General features: G+C 44.5%; 1 protein-coding gene across 4 annotated transcripts in view; it reads right to left on the bottom strand.

Annotated features, from left to right (window-relative positions):
- Window positions 1-16,168, bottom strand: part of LOC147372440 (apolipoprotein L2-like) — a 41,307-nt gene that overhangs the window by 9,973 nt on the left and 15,166 nt on the right. For all 4 annotated transcript variants that reach the window (XM_086401339.1, XM_086401342.1, XM_086401340.1 and 1 more), the window contains one exon: window positions 6,253-6,361. In XM_086401339.1, coding sequence (XP_086257465.1) covers window positions 6,253-6,283 — 31 coding nt within the window. In that variant the 5' untranslated portion in view covers window positions 6,284-6,361. The remainder of the gene's footprint in view (window positions 1-6,252; window positions 6,362-16,168) is intronic.

Genomic DNA, 16,168 nt, shown 5'->3' with positions numbered 1-16,168 from the left:
TATTTTAAAATCATCCCCCTACCTATGACTTTAAGACAATTGAGAGGACTTTTAGGAATCACAGGCTATTGCCGCATTTGGATTCCAGGTTATGGGGAACTTGCCCAGCCTTTATATAAACTTATAACTGAAACTGAACTAGCCCAAACCAGCAAACTGGTTTGGTCTATGTATAATCTAAGGCTTTTAAGGCTCTTCAGACTGCTGTCCTGCAAGATCCCACTATAAGTTTGCCCACAGAGTCAGAATTTAATTTGTTTGTCACTAAAAGAAAAGGTATGGCCTTGGGAGTTTTGACACAACCCAAGAGCCTCACCAGCAGCCTATAGGATACCTGAGCAGAGAGTTAGATGTAGTGGAATGTGGGTGGCCACACTATCTAGGAGTAATTTCTGAAACTGCTTTATTAGGATGTGAGTTCAGTTCAGTTCAGTCCCTCACTCGTGTCTGACTCTTTACGACCCCATGAATCACAGCACGCCAGGCCTCCCTGTCCATCACCAACTCCTGGAGTTCACTCAAACTCACGTCCATTGAGTCAGTGATGTCATCCAGCCATCTCATCCTCTGTCGTCCCCTTCTCCTCCTGCCCATAATCCCTCCCAGCATCAGAGTCTTTTCCAATGAGTCAACTCTTCGCATGAGGTGGCCAAAGTACTGGAGTTTCAGCTTTAGCATCATTCCTTCCAAAGAACACCCAGGACTGATCTCCTTTAGAATGGACTGGTTGGATCTCCTTGAAGTCCAAGGGACTCTCAAGAGTCTTCTCCAACACCACAGTTCAAAAGCATCAATTCTTTGGCGCTCAGCTTTCTTCACATCCATACATGACTACTGGAAAAACCATAGCCTTGACTAGATGGACCTTTGTTGGCAAAGTAATGTCTATCTAGGTTGGTCATAATTTTTCTTCCAAGGAGTAAGCATCTTTTAATTTCCTGGCTGCAATCACCATCTGCAGTGATTTTGGAGCCCCCAAAAATAAAGTCTGACACTGTTTCCACTGTTTCCCCATCTATTTCCCAGGAAGTGATGGGACCAGATGCCATGATCTTCGTTTTTTGAATGTTGAGCTTTAAGCCAACTTTTTCACTCTCTACTTTCACTTTCATCAAGAGGCTTTTGAGTTCCTCTTCACTTTCTGCCATAAGGGTGGTGTCATCTGGATATCTGAGGTTATTGATATTTCTCCTGGCAATCTTGATTCCAGCTTGTGCTTCTTCCAGCCCAGCATTTCTCATGATGTACTCTGCATATACGTTAAATAAGCAGGGTGACAATATACAGCCTTGACGTACTCCTTTTCCTATTTGGAACCAGTCAGGAGATGGCAAGAGTGAACGTCGACATTCTAGGAATCAGTGAACTAAAATGAACTGGAATGGGTGAATTTAACTCAGATGACCATTACATCAACTACTGCGGGCAGGAATCCCTTAGAAAAAATTGAATAGCCATCATAGTCAACAAAAGAGTCCGAAACGCAGTACTTGGATGCAATCTCAAAAATGGCAGAATGATCTCTGTTCGTTTCCAAGGCAAATCATTCAATATCACAGTAATCCAAGTCTATGCCCCAACCAGTAACGCTGAAGAAGCTGAAGTTGAACGGTTCTACGAAGACCTACAAGACCTTTTAGAACTAACACCCAAAAAAGATGTCCTTTTCATTATAGGGGACTGGAATGGAAAAGTAGGAAGTCAAGAAACACCTGGAGTAACAGGCAAATTTGGCCTTGGAATATGGAATGAAGCAGGGAAAAGACTAATAGAGTTTTGCCAAGAGAACGCACTGGTCATAGCAAACACCCTCTTCCAACAACACAAGAGAAGACTCTACACATGGACATCACCAGATGGTCAACACTGAAATCAGATTGATTAGGATGTGAAGCTCTTAAAATGATTAATGGGTGAAATCTTACTGTACTGACTTCTCATTATGTGAGTGGAATCTTAAACTCTAAGGTTAATGGTTGGATGGTAGACAGTCGGCTTCTTAAATATCAGTCATTGTTGTTAGAAGGACCAATAACTAATCTTAAAGTCTGTGGAAACTTAAATGCTGCCACTTTCCTTCCTGAGAAGGAAAATGAAACACCTGATCACGATTGTTCTCAATTTCTAAATTTAAACTCTCCTAATTACAATACTTCTGATTGTTCTGTTTTGCTGTTTTCTCCCTGCATCTATAACTATGTAACTGGATTTGTTTCTAGCCACATGAAGGCTTTTAAGTTACAAATGGTTGTGCTCAAACTCCTATGACTGTGGCATCTTCTTCCAAGTACTACTTCAGGGCCCTGGATCAGAGACCCTCAATATGAGGGTTAGGAGAATATGTTGCCTCACCAATTTAGGGACAATGCCCCTTTTCAGCTCAGAAGCAGTTACAGAATGAGAATGACGCCCCTTTCCCTAGGCAACATAATTCTCCTAAAAGAAAAGGAAGGAATGAGAGGGTAACAGGTAGGAAGGCTAGAGGCCCCTGTTAGGCAGTTAGGAAACAGGAGTCCAAAATGGCGGTGTCTAAAAGACAAGGATGGGAAAAGCCCTCGAAAATAGAACAAAGGAAGGTCAAAGGAAGGTCAAAGGAAGGTCCGAGGACCAGAGTGAGGACCTCAGGTAGAACAAACAGCGCTCCTGGCTAGACCAATTTACATAGGGCAGGCCCAGGCGGAGGAAAAAGCATATAAAAAGAGGAGCCAAAGGGCTCGCTCTCTCTCTCTCCCCCTCTCCCTCTCTCTCTCCACCGCCCCCCCACCCCACCCCCCACCCCCACCCCACATGCTGGTGTACTCCGCCACTCTCTTCTCTTCACATCTTTGGGTCGGCATGCCCTCACACCTCAGGGATGGATTCCCCTGCTATTTTCTAAATAAAATAGAGCTGTAACACGGAGCTGTAACACTGATTTTTCTAAGAGCTATAACACAGTCTGTCCAAGACCCCAGAGCTGTGACGCGCCAAGGGATTTAATGTCCGTCACTCCAAATCTTTGTTGTGATGAGACAGAACAGAGGAGAACACACTCGCCTGACACCCCCAAATGGAGGAAATAGGCTGCAAGTGTCAGACATTTTTTCTCTCTCTCTCTCAAGTGGCAGGAGGAAACAAATTACAAGTGTCAGATTTTTTTTCTCCTTCTCTATACAAAATTAAAATGAGATTTCTTTTAAAATTCTGTGTTGCCATGATGATACCTGATTCCACCTGAACTTAACTTTTCTCAAAACTTTCGCAACCCAACGCGTTTTTTTCATGGAAATGCTTTTCTTAAGCTATGTTAATGAACTACAGATTTACCCTAGACTTTTTCTTCAAGTCGGTTCACCTAAGACTCAGAACTGACTTGACGAACCAGTGTGTTTTACTCAACAAACCAGTATGTTTTACTCACGCAAATGTTCTCTTAAGCTATGTTACTGAGACTATGTATTTGCTTGGAAATCTGTCTTTCTTCAAGATTCATGTCAATAGTTTATGGCCTGGGATGACTCACCTTGTGCCAATGTTATCTCAAAATACATGTAGCTGAGCCGCCTGGTGCCAGTCTACGAGTTTTGAGACGCTTCCTTTTACTAATTAGCAGTCTGCTAGTATGTTTGGCCTTGGAACATGGAATGAAGCAGGGAAAAGACTAATAGAGTTTTGCCAAGAAAATGTGCTGGTCATAGCAAATACCCTCTTCCAACAACACAAGAGAAGACTCTACACATGGACATCACCAGATGGTCAACACCGAAATCAGATTGATTATATTCTTTGCAGCCAAAGATGGACAATCTCTGTACAGTCAACAAAAACAAGACTGGGAGCTGACTGTGGCTCAGATCATGAACTCCTTATGGCCAAATTCAGACTGAAATTGAAGAAAATAGGGAAAACCACTAGACCATTCAGGTATGACCTAAATCAAATCCCTTATGATTATACAGTGGAAGTGAGAAATAGATTTAAGGAACTAGATCTGATAGAGTGCCTGATGAACTATGGACTGAGGTTCGTGACATTGTACAGGAGACAGGGATCAAGACCATCCCCATGGAAAAGAAATGCAAAAAAGCAAAATGGCTGTGTGGGGAGGCCTTACAAATAGCTGAGAAAAGAAGAGAAGCAAAAAGCAAAGGAGAAAAGGAAAGATATAAGCATCTGAATACAGAGTTCTAAAGCATAGCAAGAAGAGATAAGAAAGCCTCCTTCAGCGATCAATGCAAAGAAATAGAGGAAAACAACAGAATGGGAAAGACTAGAGATCTCTTCAAGAAAACTAGAGATACCAAGGGAACATTTCATGAAAAGATGGGCTCGATAAAGGACAGAAATGGTATGGACCTAACAGAAGCAGGAGATATTAAGAAGAGGTGGCAAGAATACACAGAAAAACTGTACAAAAAAGATCTTCATGACCCAGATAATCACGATGGTGTGATCACTCACCTAGAGCCAGACATCCTGGAATGTGAAGTCAAGTGGGCCTTAGAAAGCATCACTACGAACAAAGCTAGTGGAGGTGATGGAATTCCAGTTGAGCTATTTCAAATCCTGAAAGATGATGCTGTGAAAGTGCTGCACTCAATATGCCAGCAAATTTGGAAAACTCAGCAGTGGCCACAGGACTGGAAAAGGTCAGTTTTCATTCCAATCCCAAAGAAAGGCAATGCCAAAGAATGCTCAAAAAAACACACAATTGCACTCATCTCACACGCTAGTAAAGTAATGCTCAAAATTCTCCAAGCCAGGCTTCAGCAATATGTGAACCATGAACTTCCTGATGTTCAAGCTGGTTTTAGAAAAGGCAGAGGATCCAGAGATCAAATTGCCAACGTCTGCTGGATCATGGAAAAAGCAAGAGAGTTCCAGAAAAACATCTATTTCTGCTTTATTGACTATGCCAAAGCCTTTGACTGTGTGGATCACAAGAAACTGTGGAAAATTCTGAAAGAGATGGGAATACCAGGCCACCTGACCTGCCTCTTGAGAAACCTATATGCAGGTCAGGAGGCACAGTTAGAACTGGACATGGAACAACAGACTGGTTCCAAATAGGAAAAGGAGTACGTCAAGGCTGTATATTGTCACCCTGCTTATTTAACTTATATGCAGAGTGCATCATGAGAAATGCTGAGCTGGAAGTAGCACAAGCTGGAATCAAGATTGCCGGGAGAAATATCAATAACCTCAGATATCCAGATGACACCACCCTTATGGCAGAAAGTGAAGAGGAACTAAAAAGCCTCTTGATGAAAGTGAAAGTGGAGAGTGAAAAAGTTGGCTTAAAGCTCAACATTCAGAAAACGAAGATCATGGCATCTGGTCCCATCACTTCATGGGAAATAGATGGGGAAACAGTGGAAACAGTGTCAGACTTTGTTTTGGGGGGTTCCAAAATCACTGCAGATGGTGACTGCAGCCATGAAATTAAAAGATGCTTACTCCTTGGAAGAAAAGTTATGACCAACCTAGATAGCATATTGAAAAGCAGAGACATTACTTTGCCAACAAAGGTCCGTCTAGTCAAGGCTATGGTTTTTCCAATAGTCGTGTATGGATGTGAGACTTGGACTGTGAAGAAAGCTGAGTGCCGAAGAATTGATGCTTTTGAACTGTGGTATTGGAGAAGACTCTTCGGAGTCCCTTAGACTGCAAGGAGATCCAACCAGTCCATTCTGAAGAGATCAGCCCTGGGATTTCTTTGGAAGGAATGATGCTAAAGCTGAAACTCCAGTACTTTGGCTACCTCATGTGAAGAGTTGACTCATTGGAAAAGACTCTGATGCTGGGAGGGATTGGGGGCAGGAGGAGAAGGGGACGACAGAGGATGAGATGGCTGGATGGCATTACTGACTCGATGTACGTGAGTTTGAGTGAACTCCGGGAGTTGGTGATGGACAGGGAGGCCAGGTGTGCTGCGATTCATGGAGTCACAAAGAGTCGGACATGACTGAGTGACTGAACTGAACTGAACTGAGTATGTATATATCTTCCTGCTAAAGGCTGGCAGGGGGGTACTCTCTCTGTCCCCTTCTGATGTCTATGTCAGAAGCTTTTTCTATCTCTTTTACACTTTAATGAATCTGTATTACACTAAAGCTCTGAGCCATCACGCCTTGTCACTGGCCCCGGATTGAATTCTTCTCCTCCAGAGGCCAAGAATCCTGGCATCTTTAATGGCTCAGCAACAATCTCTCAACACCACCCCCAGTTCTGGATCACAAGTAGAAACCAGTCAGAGACGAGGCAGCTGATTACCTGAGCTTTTCCTACGGTCTTCTGAGCTCATGATGGCAGCAGCTGGGTCTCAGAGATCTTCCTTCAGCTCCTTGTCTGAGTTGGGCTGGAAGGAGGTGATGCTTCACCCCTGGGGAAGAGAAAACAGACTATGGACTCCATCAATAGTGAGCAGCGGCTGCAGGGAGTAGTGAGGGGCGAGGTCTCTGGCAGCTTCCCCTGGGATGTCCACAAATGCCACTGGGGACTTAACCTGGCATGTTTCTCTGTCTCCTGTGCTCTGCTGGCTGCTAGTTAAGAAAAGTTACTCATCCTCCTACCACCTCCCTCCAAGCCAACTCAAAGTCCTGATCTCCTATTGGGGCACAAGGAGAGGATAATCAGACAGGAGACAGCCATCTGCGAAGTTATAAAAGCAATAAAACCAGAGACAGAAAAACAGATAGGGAGGGAATACTCTGGAAATTATGTGAGGTTGGGAACACTTGTGCTTATGAATTGGTAATAACTAATATTGGTCCATTGTCTGTGACGTGCAGGCTCCTGAAACTAACCTAAACTTAGGTCAGCCGGTTTTTATGTTGCTACCGGAGTCTGGACTTGAACCCAAGTGTTTCTGATCCAAATCCCAGGTTTGTGATGACTATGCTCTACTCCCTTTAATGTAAAATATATATATATAATTGTGGATTTATGCTTATTGGAAAATAACTCTTCTTAATTAAAAGGATGTCTTGCTCCTGTGCTTGAGTCTCTGCCTTGATAAAGTTCCTGATGATACAGCTCCCACAGTCTGCACCCTCCTTGCTTCTACAAGGCCCTTTATCCCACAAGAACCTGGAGTCCCTCTGACTCTGCCCCAATTCTTGTATCCCTTTCCTGGGTGGCTGAGGACCCCGATGGTGCCCTACCCCCTCTACTGTCCTCCCCTGACTAGTGGACTTTTAGGCTATTTCTAATTCTTTTATGTAAATAATAGTGCAAAGAACATTCTCCTTGTGAAAATCTTCACCTGTATTTAAGACTGTTTCCTTAAGCTATTTCTAGAAGTATAATCACTAGATTAGAAGGCTGCTGCTGCTCCTAAGTCGCTTCAGTCATGTCCGACTCTGTGCAACCCCATAGATGCCAGCCCACCAGGCTCCCCCATCCCTGGGATTCTCCAGGCAAGAACACTGGAGTGGGTTGCAATTTCCTTCTCCAATGCATGAAAGCGAAAAGTGAAAGTGAAGTCGCTCAGCCGTTTCCAACTCCTAGTGACCCCATGGACTGCAGCCCACCAGGCTCCTCCATCCATGGGATTTTCCAGGCAAGAGTACTGGAGTGGGGTGCCATTGCTTTCTCCGGATTAGAAGGCATGAACACCTAAAAAATTTTTGTGCCTAGCGCCAAACTGTTACGCAAACAAATTATAGCAATTTACATTCTCACTCATAATATATGAGAGTACCCATCCTTTCAAACGTACTCATTCTCAATTGACTTTTTAAAACAAATGATCCAGATATTTTGGGATATATTTCAATTCTATTTATGTTTAGCTCAATTAATGATATCCATTCTTTGATTAATGCTAAATCCTAATGTTATTATAAATTCAGTTATACTTTAAATTAATTTAAAATTTTACCCATGGTAAACACTTAAGATTATTATTGAATCAGAATATATAATATTAAATAAAAGATTAAATTTTGGATAATAAAATAAAAAACCCAGATATTTATATAGAGACTATTTTGGTTCTTTTTGTGATTGTATTGCCTTGGGAGGTGAAGGAAGATAGCAAATGTTGATTATATTTAGCCACATTTTTTTTTTAAATAAAACTTCTGACATTTTTATTGGGATCATTTACATTCATCATGTAGAGGTGGTCAATCATAATAATTAAGAATACTAGCGTTGAGGTTAGAACCAAATCATTTTAAGTCCCAGCCCATCATTTATTAGCTTTGAGCAAGTTATTTAACTTCTCTTGAGCTCAGTTTCCCCATTTGTTAAAAAACAAAGATAATAGTAATGATACTGTTGCCTTGGGCTCTCCTGAAGGTTACATAGTTAATGCATTGCTGTACTTTGTCCAATACCTGCTGCTGCTGCTGCTGCTAAGTCGCTTCAGTCGTGTCTGACTCTGTGCGATCCCATAGACGGCAGCCCACCAGGCCCCTCTGTCCCTGGGATTCTCCAGGCAAGAACACTGGAGTGGGTTGCCATTTCCTTCTCCAATTATTTAGCCACATTTTTTAAGAGCACTTGTTAACTACCTCTGCCGAGACCTGAATTAAATGATAGTAAAGATACTTATAGGTATAATAACAGCTATTGATAAGAGTGACTTGTGTTTGTGGTCTTTGCTCTGCATTATTATTTGCTGTAAAACTTTACCAATGATAACTCGTATTTCATTTCATTAACCTTTGAGATATGTACATTGTATCAGTATTTACAGATATGGAAGCTGACTCACAGATGTTACATGACTCGCCCAAGGTCAGAAGTCTTGCCCTTGGTAGACTGGATTCCAACCTCCTCACTGGGCTCAAGAACCCATAGCCTCCCTCTCCTCCCTCTTCTGCTAATAAAAACAAACATGGGGGCAACAGGAGACCAGAGGCTTCAACAAATGTTTGAAGACTCATCGGATGGAGAAGTGATAGCTGAATAAAGAGGAGTGCAGTAGAGGGAGAGAAACAGGGAGAGTTCACAGTAGAGAAGAACGGTCTGCTGGGCAGAGCCCCAGAGGGAGCAAGATGAGAGGGAGGCTGAGGGGAGAGCAGGGGACAAGCCCCCCACCCCCATGTCCCATCCCACATTCACAGCAGCCTTCACCCTTCACCAGACTTTTAGAAAGTTACAATAAGTGACTCAAAATTTTACAGTTGGTATTTCATTTCTATTCATTATTTTATGATTTTTATCTTTTAAGATAAAAGACTATTTAAACATTAGAAATGAATCTACTTGTTAATCACTATAAAAATTAAGGCACACTGCTATAAGTTGGGAGCTGAAGCACTGAAGGGAGGATGAGGATTAATATTTCATTTTACAAAACAGAGTCAAGAAATCCTGGCTTCAGTTGAGGGCTTAAGAAATAAAGGAGTAAACAAAGGGCTTACAATTACAAAGTTTTCTAAAAGAGGGTACAAACTTAGTGATAAAAAAATGATAATAGGAGAGAGTGGGGAAAGGTATAAGAAAAAGTATACAAACAAATGAAATCATTATTTTTCCCAGTAAGAAATAAATAATAACAAAAATTTTAAATCATGAAAAAGAAAAATGCAATATCTAATATGTATTAGCTATCGTGGTCGATGACTTCTCTCTTTGCACCATTCCAAGTGCTTGGTAGGCATTCACTCGCTTTTAGTTCTCATAATGACCCTGTAAAAAAGGAAGCAGAAGCTCAGCGAGGTGAAGCAATTTACTCAAAGCACACAGTTAGTGCTAGAGCCAGAATCCAAGTCCAGGTTCCTGTCTCCTGAGCACACATTCTCACACTATTCCGCTTCCCAATGTAGTAATATCATTTAAAGACATTGATTAGCTATCTAAAGACATAGCTTTTCCTTGGGAAGGAATGAGCAGACCCCTCTGTACAAATTGATCTATTTTAACCATATGCACTTAGGATTTGGATTGTTGGGGCAGAACCAACATGGGAGGACCCCATGCCCGAAGGGCGGCGGCCAAGAGGAGTTATCCCACGTCCGAGGTGAGGGGCAGCGGCCGAGACTGCCAGACTGCTATGGCCAAGAGGAGCTACCCTGCGTCCAAGGTCAGGGGTGGCAGCCGGGAGGAGCTACCCCACGCCCCCACGCCCCAGGCCAGGGGCGGCGGCCCGGAGGACCAACCCCACATTCAAGGAGCTGTGGCTGCGCGGGCGCAGGAGGGCCTAGAGGAGCTATCCCACATTGAAGGTCAGGAGGGGCGGCGGTGAGGAGATACCCCTCGTCCAAGGTAAGGAGCAGCGGCTGCACTTTGCTGGAGCAGCCCTGAAGAGATACCCCATGTCCAAGGTAAGAGAAACCCAAGTAAGATGGTTGGTGTTGCAAGAGGGCGTCAGAGGGCAGACACACTAAAACCATACTCACAGAAAACTAGTCAATCTAATCGCACTAGGACCACAGCCTTGTCTAACTCAATGAAACTAAGCCATGCCCGTGGGGCAACCCAACACAGGCAGGTCATGGTGGAGAGATCTGACAGAATGTGGTCCACTGGAGAAGGGAATGGCAAACCACTTCAGTATTCTTGCCTTGAGAACCCCATGAACAGTATGAAAAGGCAAAATGATAGGATACTGAAAGAGGAACTCCCAGGTCAGTAGGTGCCCAATATACTACTGGAGATCAGTGGAGAAATAACTCCAGAAAGAATTAAGGGATGGAGTCAAAGCAAAAAGAATACCCAGCTGTGGATGTGACGGGTGATAGAAGCAAGGTCCGATGCTGTAAAGAGCAATATTGCATAGGAACCTGGAATGCCAGGTCCATGAGTCAAGGCAAACTGGAAGTGGTCAAACAAGAGATGGCAAGAGTGAATGTCGACATTCTAGGAATCAGTGAACTAAAATGGACTGGAATGGGTGAATTTAACTCAGATGACCATTATATATACTACTGCGGGCAGGAATCTCTCAGAAGAAATGGAGTAGCCATCGTGGTCAACTAAAGAGTCTGAAACGCAGTACTTGGATGCAGTCTCAAAAACGACAGAATGATCTCTGTTCGTTGCAAGGCAAACCATTCAATATCACAGTAATCCAAGTCTATGCCCCAACCAGTAACGCTGAAGAAGCTGAAGTTGAACAGTTCTATGAAGAACTACAAGACCTTTTAGAACTAACACCCAAAAAAGATGTCCTTTTCATTATAGGGGACTGGAATGGAAAAGTAGGAAGTCAAGAAACACCTGGAGTAACAGGCAAATTTGGCCTTGGAATACGGATGAAGAGGGCAAAGACTAATAAAGTTTTGTCAAGAAAATGCACTGGTCATAACAAACACCCTCTTCCAACAACAAAGAGAAGACTCTACACATGGACATCACCAGATGGTCAACACCGAAATCAGATTGATTATATTCTTTGCAGCCAAAGATGGACAATCTCTATATAGTCAACAAAAACAAGGCCAGGAGCTGACTGTGGCTCAGATCATGAACTCCTTATTGCCAAATTCAACTGAAATTGAAGAAAATAGGGAAAACCACTAGACCATTCAGGTATGACCTAAATCAAATCCCTTATGATTATACAGTGGAAGTGAGAAATAGATTTAATGGACTAGATCTGATAGAGTGCCTGATGAACTATGGAATGAGGTTCGTGACATTGTACAGGGGACAGGGATCAAGACCATCCCCATGGAAAAGAAATGCAAAAAAGCAAAATGGTTGTCTGGGGAGGCCTTACAAATAGCTGTGAAAAGAAGAGAAGCAAAAAGCAAAGGAGAAAAGGAAAGATATAAGCATCTGAATGCAGAGCTCCAAAGAATAGCAAGAGATAAGAAAGCCTCCTTCAGCGATCAATGCAAAGAAATAGAGGAAAACAACAGAATGGGAAAGACTAGAGATCTCTTCAAGAAAACTAGAGATACCAAGGGAACATTTCATGAAAAGATGGGCTCGATAAAGGACAGAAATGGTATGGACCTAACAGAAGCAGAAGATATTAAGAAGAGATGGCAAGAATACACAGAAGAATTGTACAAAAAAGATCTTCACGACCCAGATAATCACGATGGTGTGATCACTCACCTAGAGCCAGACATCCTGGAATGTGAAGTCAAGTGGGCCTTAGAAAGCATCACTACGAACAAAGCTAGTGGAGGTGATGGAATTCCAGTTGAGCTATTTCAAATCCTGAAAGATGATGCTGTGAAAGTGCTGCACTCAATATGCCAGCAAATTTGGAAAACTCAGCAGTGGCCACAGGACTGGAAAAGGTCAGTTTTCATTCCAATCCCAAAGAAAGGCAATGCCAAAGAATGCTCAAACTACCACACAATTGCACTCATCTCACACGCTAGTAAAGTAATGCTCAAAATTCTCCAAGCCAGGCTTCAGCAATATGTGAACCGTGAACCTCCTGATGTTCAAGCTGGTTTTAGAAAAGGCAGAGGATCCAGAGATCAAATTGCCAACGTCTGCTGGATCATGGAAAAAGCAAGAGAGTTCCAGAAAAACATCTATTTCTGCTTTATTGACTATGCCAAAGCCTTTGACTGTGTGGATCACAAGAAACTGTGGAAAATTCTGAAAGAGATGGGAATACCAGACCACCTGATCTGCCTCTTGAGAAATTTGTATGCAGGTCAGGAAGCAACAGTTAGAACTGGACATGAAACAACAGACTGGTTCCAAAGAGGAAAAGGAGTACGTCAAGGCTGTATATTGTCACCCTGCTTATTTAACTTATATGCAGAATACATCATGAGAAATGCTGGACTGGAAGAAACACAAGCTGGAATCAAGACTGCTGGGAGAAATATCAATAACCTCAGCTATGCAGATGACACCACCCTTATGGCAGACAGTGAAGAGAAACTAAAAAGCCTCTTGATGAAAGTGAAAGTGGAGAGTGAAAAAGTTGGCTTAAAGGTCAACATTCAGGAAACCAAGATCATGGCATCCAGTCCCATCACTTCATGGGAAATAGATGGGGAAATAGTGGAAACAGTGTCAGACTTTATTTTTTTGGGCTCCAAAATCACTGCAGATGGTGACTGCAGCCATGAAATTAAAAGACGCTTACTCCTTGGAAGGAAAGTTATGACCAACCTAGATAGCATATTCAAAAGCAGAGACATTACTTTGCCAACAAAGGTTCGTCCAGTCAAGGCTATGGTTTTTCCAATAGTCGTGTATGGATGTGAGACTTGGACTGTGAAGAAGGCTGAGCGCCGAAGAATTGATGCTTTTGAACTGTGGTGTTGGAGAAGACTCTCGAGAGTCCCTTGGTCTGCAAGGAGATCCAACCAGTCCATTCTGAAGGAGATCAGCCCTGGGATTTCTTTGGAGGGAGTGATGCTAAAGCTGAAACTCCAGTACTTTGGCCACCTCATGTGAAGAGTTGACTCATTGGAAAAGACTCTGATGCTAGGAGGGATTGGGGGCAGGAGGAGAAGGGGACGACAGAGGATGAGATGGCTGGATGGCATCACTGACTCGATGGACGTGAGTCTGAGTGAACTCCAGGAGTTGGTGATGGACAGGGAGGCCTGGCGTGCTGCGATTCATGGGGTCGCAAAGAGTCAGACACGACTGAGCGACTGAACCGAACTGAACTGAACTGAACTCTGAGACAGCAGCAGTCACTTTATAGCAGTCAGTAACCCACAAAATGGGGTGATTTCTAGTACCACCACCTTAAAGATGATTGCAGGTGGTTGAATTAAGTGCCAACAAGAAATAAGCCTGACTCCTGCTGTGACAACTGTCAGTGTAGGAAACATGTTCGTGTTGATGAAACCAACTTCTCTAGGAAAGTAAGAATGATAACAGGGTTAAACCAGAATAATCAGTGTGAACTGTGGCTTTAAACAGACACATTGTCCAGCAGCATCTTGCCCGCCCACATATGCACCCATGACCTTCCTTCTGTCCACTCAAAGGAAGGAAGACCCCTTGCAGGGGAGGTGAGCTCCACAGATCGGCATCTCTGCTACTCAAAGGGGCACCCACATATAATGATAATAAATAGATAATGATTACCATAAACATGTTTCATTGGGCCAGGTTGAGTCTGTGAAAGGCCATGAGTTCATAGTAATATTTAAATGAGAGGACTTTAGAAAAAGTGTGGCCAGAAAGGGAGACATAAAGGCTAAAAAGCACGAAGATCCTCTAGAGAAGGGAATGGCAACCCACTCCGGTATCCTTGTCTGGAAAATCCCATGGATCGAGGAGCTTGGCAGGCTACAGTCCATGGGGTCACAAAGAATTGGACACAACTGAGAGACTTTCACTTTCAGTGGTAATGCAGGAGATGCAAGACTCAAGAGACGTGGGTTGAGTCCCTGGGTTGGGAAGAACCCCTGGAGAAGAAAATGGCAACCCGAACCAGTATTCTTGCTGGTCCCCTACTCTGCAGCATCCAATCTAGAGCAGCTCTATTTCCTTAGCACCTCCCCTAAATCCCCTTACCTGAGCCCCCATCCTAGCATCTTTGTTTCTAACACTTTCTCTCTGCAATAGCCAGGGTTACCCTTCAGGAAGAGTAACCATCAGCTTGTTCACTAGGGAGTATGCCTGGTGGCGGAGGCTGGAGGCACTGACTGTGTGGATGGGAGAGAATTCACACAGGCAGGCCCACCTCCAAGCAGCTTCCTTTCTCTGTCTAAGCCACCCCTGCTCTGCTTATTCCCTGACTGCTCCATTTCCAGCTGCTGCTCTTTGTTCTCAGTCTAGATCTTAACACACAATGTTCCTTTGGCCTTGAATGCTCCTCACGCCCACCTGCTCTCCTGAAATTCTACCTCCTCCAGTGCCACTCACCTTCACCCTGGACCCTTCTGCCTCTCTTCTCAGGGCCTGAACATCAGGGATGTGTTTTCTGGGCTGCTCTATGTTGAAGGGTGTCTGTATGACCCTGTCCTGCTGAATGACACACAGGGGAAGACAGCTGAGGGGTCTGGGGGCTCCTGCTGTAAGGGAAGGAGGGAGAGGACAGCTGGCTGGCCTCTGTTTCCTTCTCTGCCTCGAAGCTGCAGGACCCTGGGAGCCAGGGCAGCCAACTGAAACTGTGAAACACAAGGACCAAGAGCCAAGGAAGAGAGAGGAGGAGGGTGCGGGCAGAAAGGACTGATCTGGATGATGCCAAACACTTGTAAATGCATGTGGACCCTCCACCTCATCCTTCCATCTTTCCCTCCCATTCTTGTCCTGGTCCTGACCCTTGTCTGGGGCCTCAGCTGCCTGTGAATGCTGATGGTGCTCCCTCTGCTGGATTCTTATCTGGAGCGTCCTCCTCTGTTAGCCTCTGATTGGTCCCTTTCCCAAAGGGCTGTTTCTGAGAAAAGGGAGGACTGCAGAGAAGCCCATTCCTGCCCAACAGCATGGCTGGACACAGAGCCCTTCTCTTCCTGTGGGCAGACAGAAAGTGAAAGTGAAGTCGCTCAGTCGTATCTGACTCTTTCCAACCCATGGACTGTAGCCTACCAGGCTCCTCTGTCCATGGGATTTTCCAGGCAATAGTACTGGAGTGGATTGCCATTTCCTTCTCCAGGGGATCTTCCCGACCCAGGGATCGAACCCAGGTCTCCCGCATTGTAGACAGATGCTTTACCGTCTGAGCCACCAGGGAAGTCCTCAGACAGAGATTCTACCAAACATCTCCCTCCATGTGACTTCAGGGCATCATCCTTAGGCAGGGAAAGGAGCGGTTATGGCAAGATCAAGTTCGAAGTCCTTAGCCCAACACCCAGGCCCTCCTGATGCTCCTACTCCTGTCTTCCTCACCTTCTTGCCTTCTCAGAGCATGATCCAGGGGCCTTGAGTACTCCCAGCTCCCTGGACTCTAATTTTCCCCCAGCCTCCAGGCCTTCGCTCAGGCTGCCCCTCCCCCTGCAGGTGGTGAGACATTTCCCCACCTGCCTCACCAGGTGAAATGTTACCTGACCTTGGAGGCCCAGCTCCAAATCCTCCTTCCCTTGCTGTCTCCCCCAGTTCCTCTCTAGGGCCCCCTGGAATCTTGCACTTTCCTGCCTGTGGGTCTATTTGTGTGGAGTTTCTTTAGCTCCCAGCACCAGGCAGGGGCCTTGTCTCTTCTCTGCTGCTCCTCCTGCTCCAGGGCCTCTGGGGCTCCCTCCACCCTCCTGGGCACAGCCTGGCTGAAATACAAGGTGTGGGACCTGTTACAGTGACATGAAACAACCAGCTTCTCAAAGACACAGCACAGCTCTTGTTTTACCTGTGGGGCAGTAATTCT

Source organism: Bos grunniens, chromosome 5, assembly GCF_055505025.1.
Source record: "Bos grunniens cultivar Pamir isolate PY7600 chromosome 5, Bosgru_T2T1.0, whole genome shotgun sequence".
Classification (NCBI taxonomy): Eukaryota; Metazoa; Chordata; class Mammalia; order Artiodactyla; family Bovidae; genus Bos; species Bos grunniens.
The sequence above is the reverse complement of the archived record's forward strand: the minus strand, read 5'-3'. Positions and strand labels throughout refer to the sequence as shown.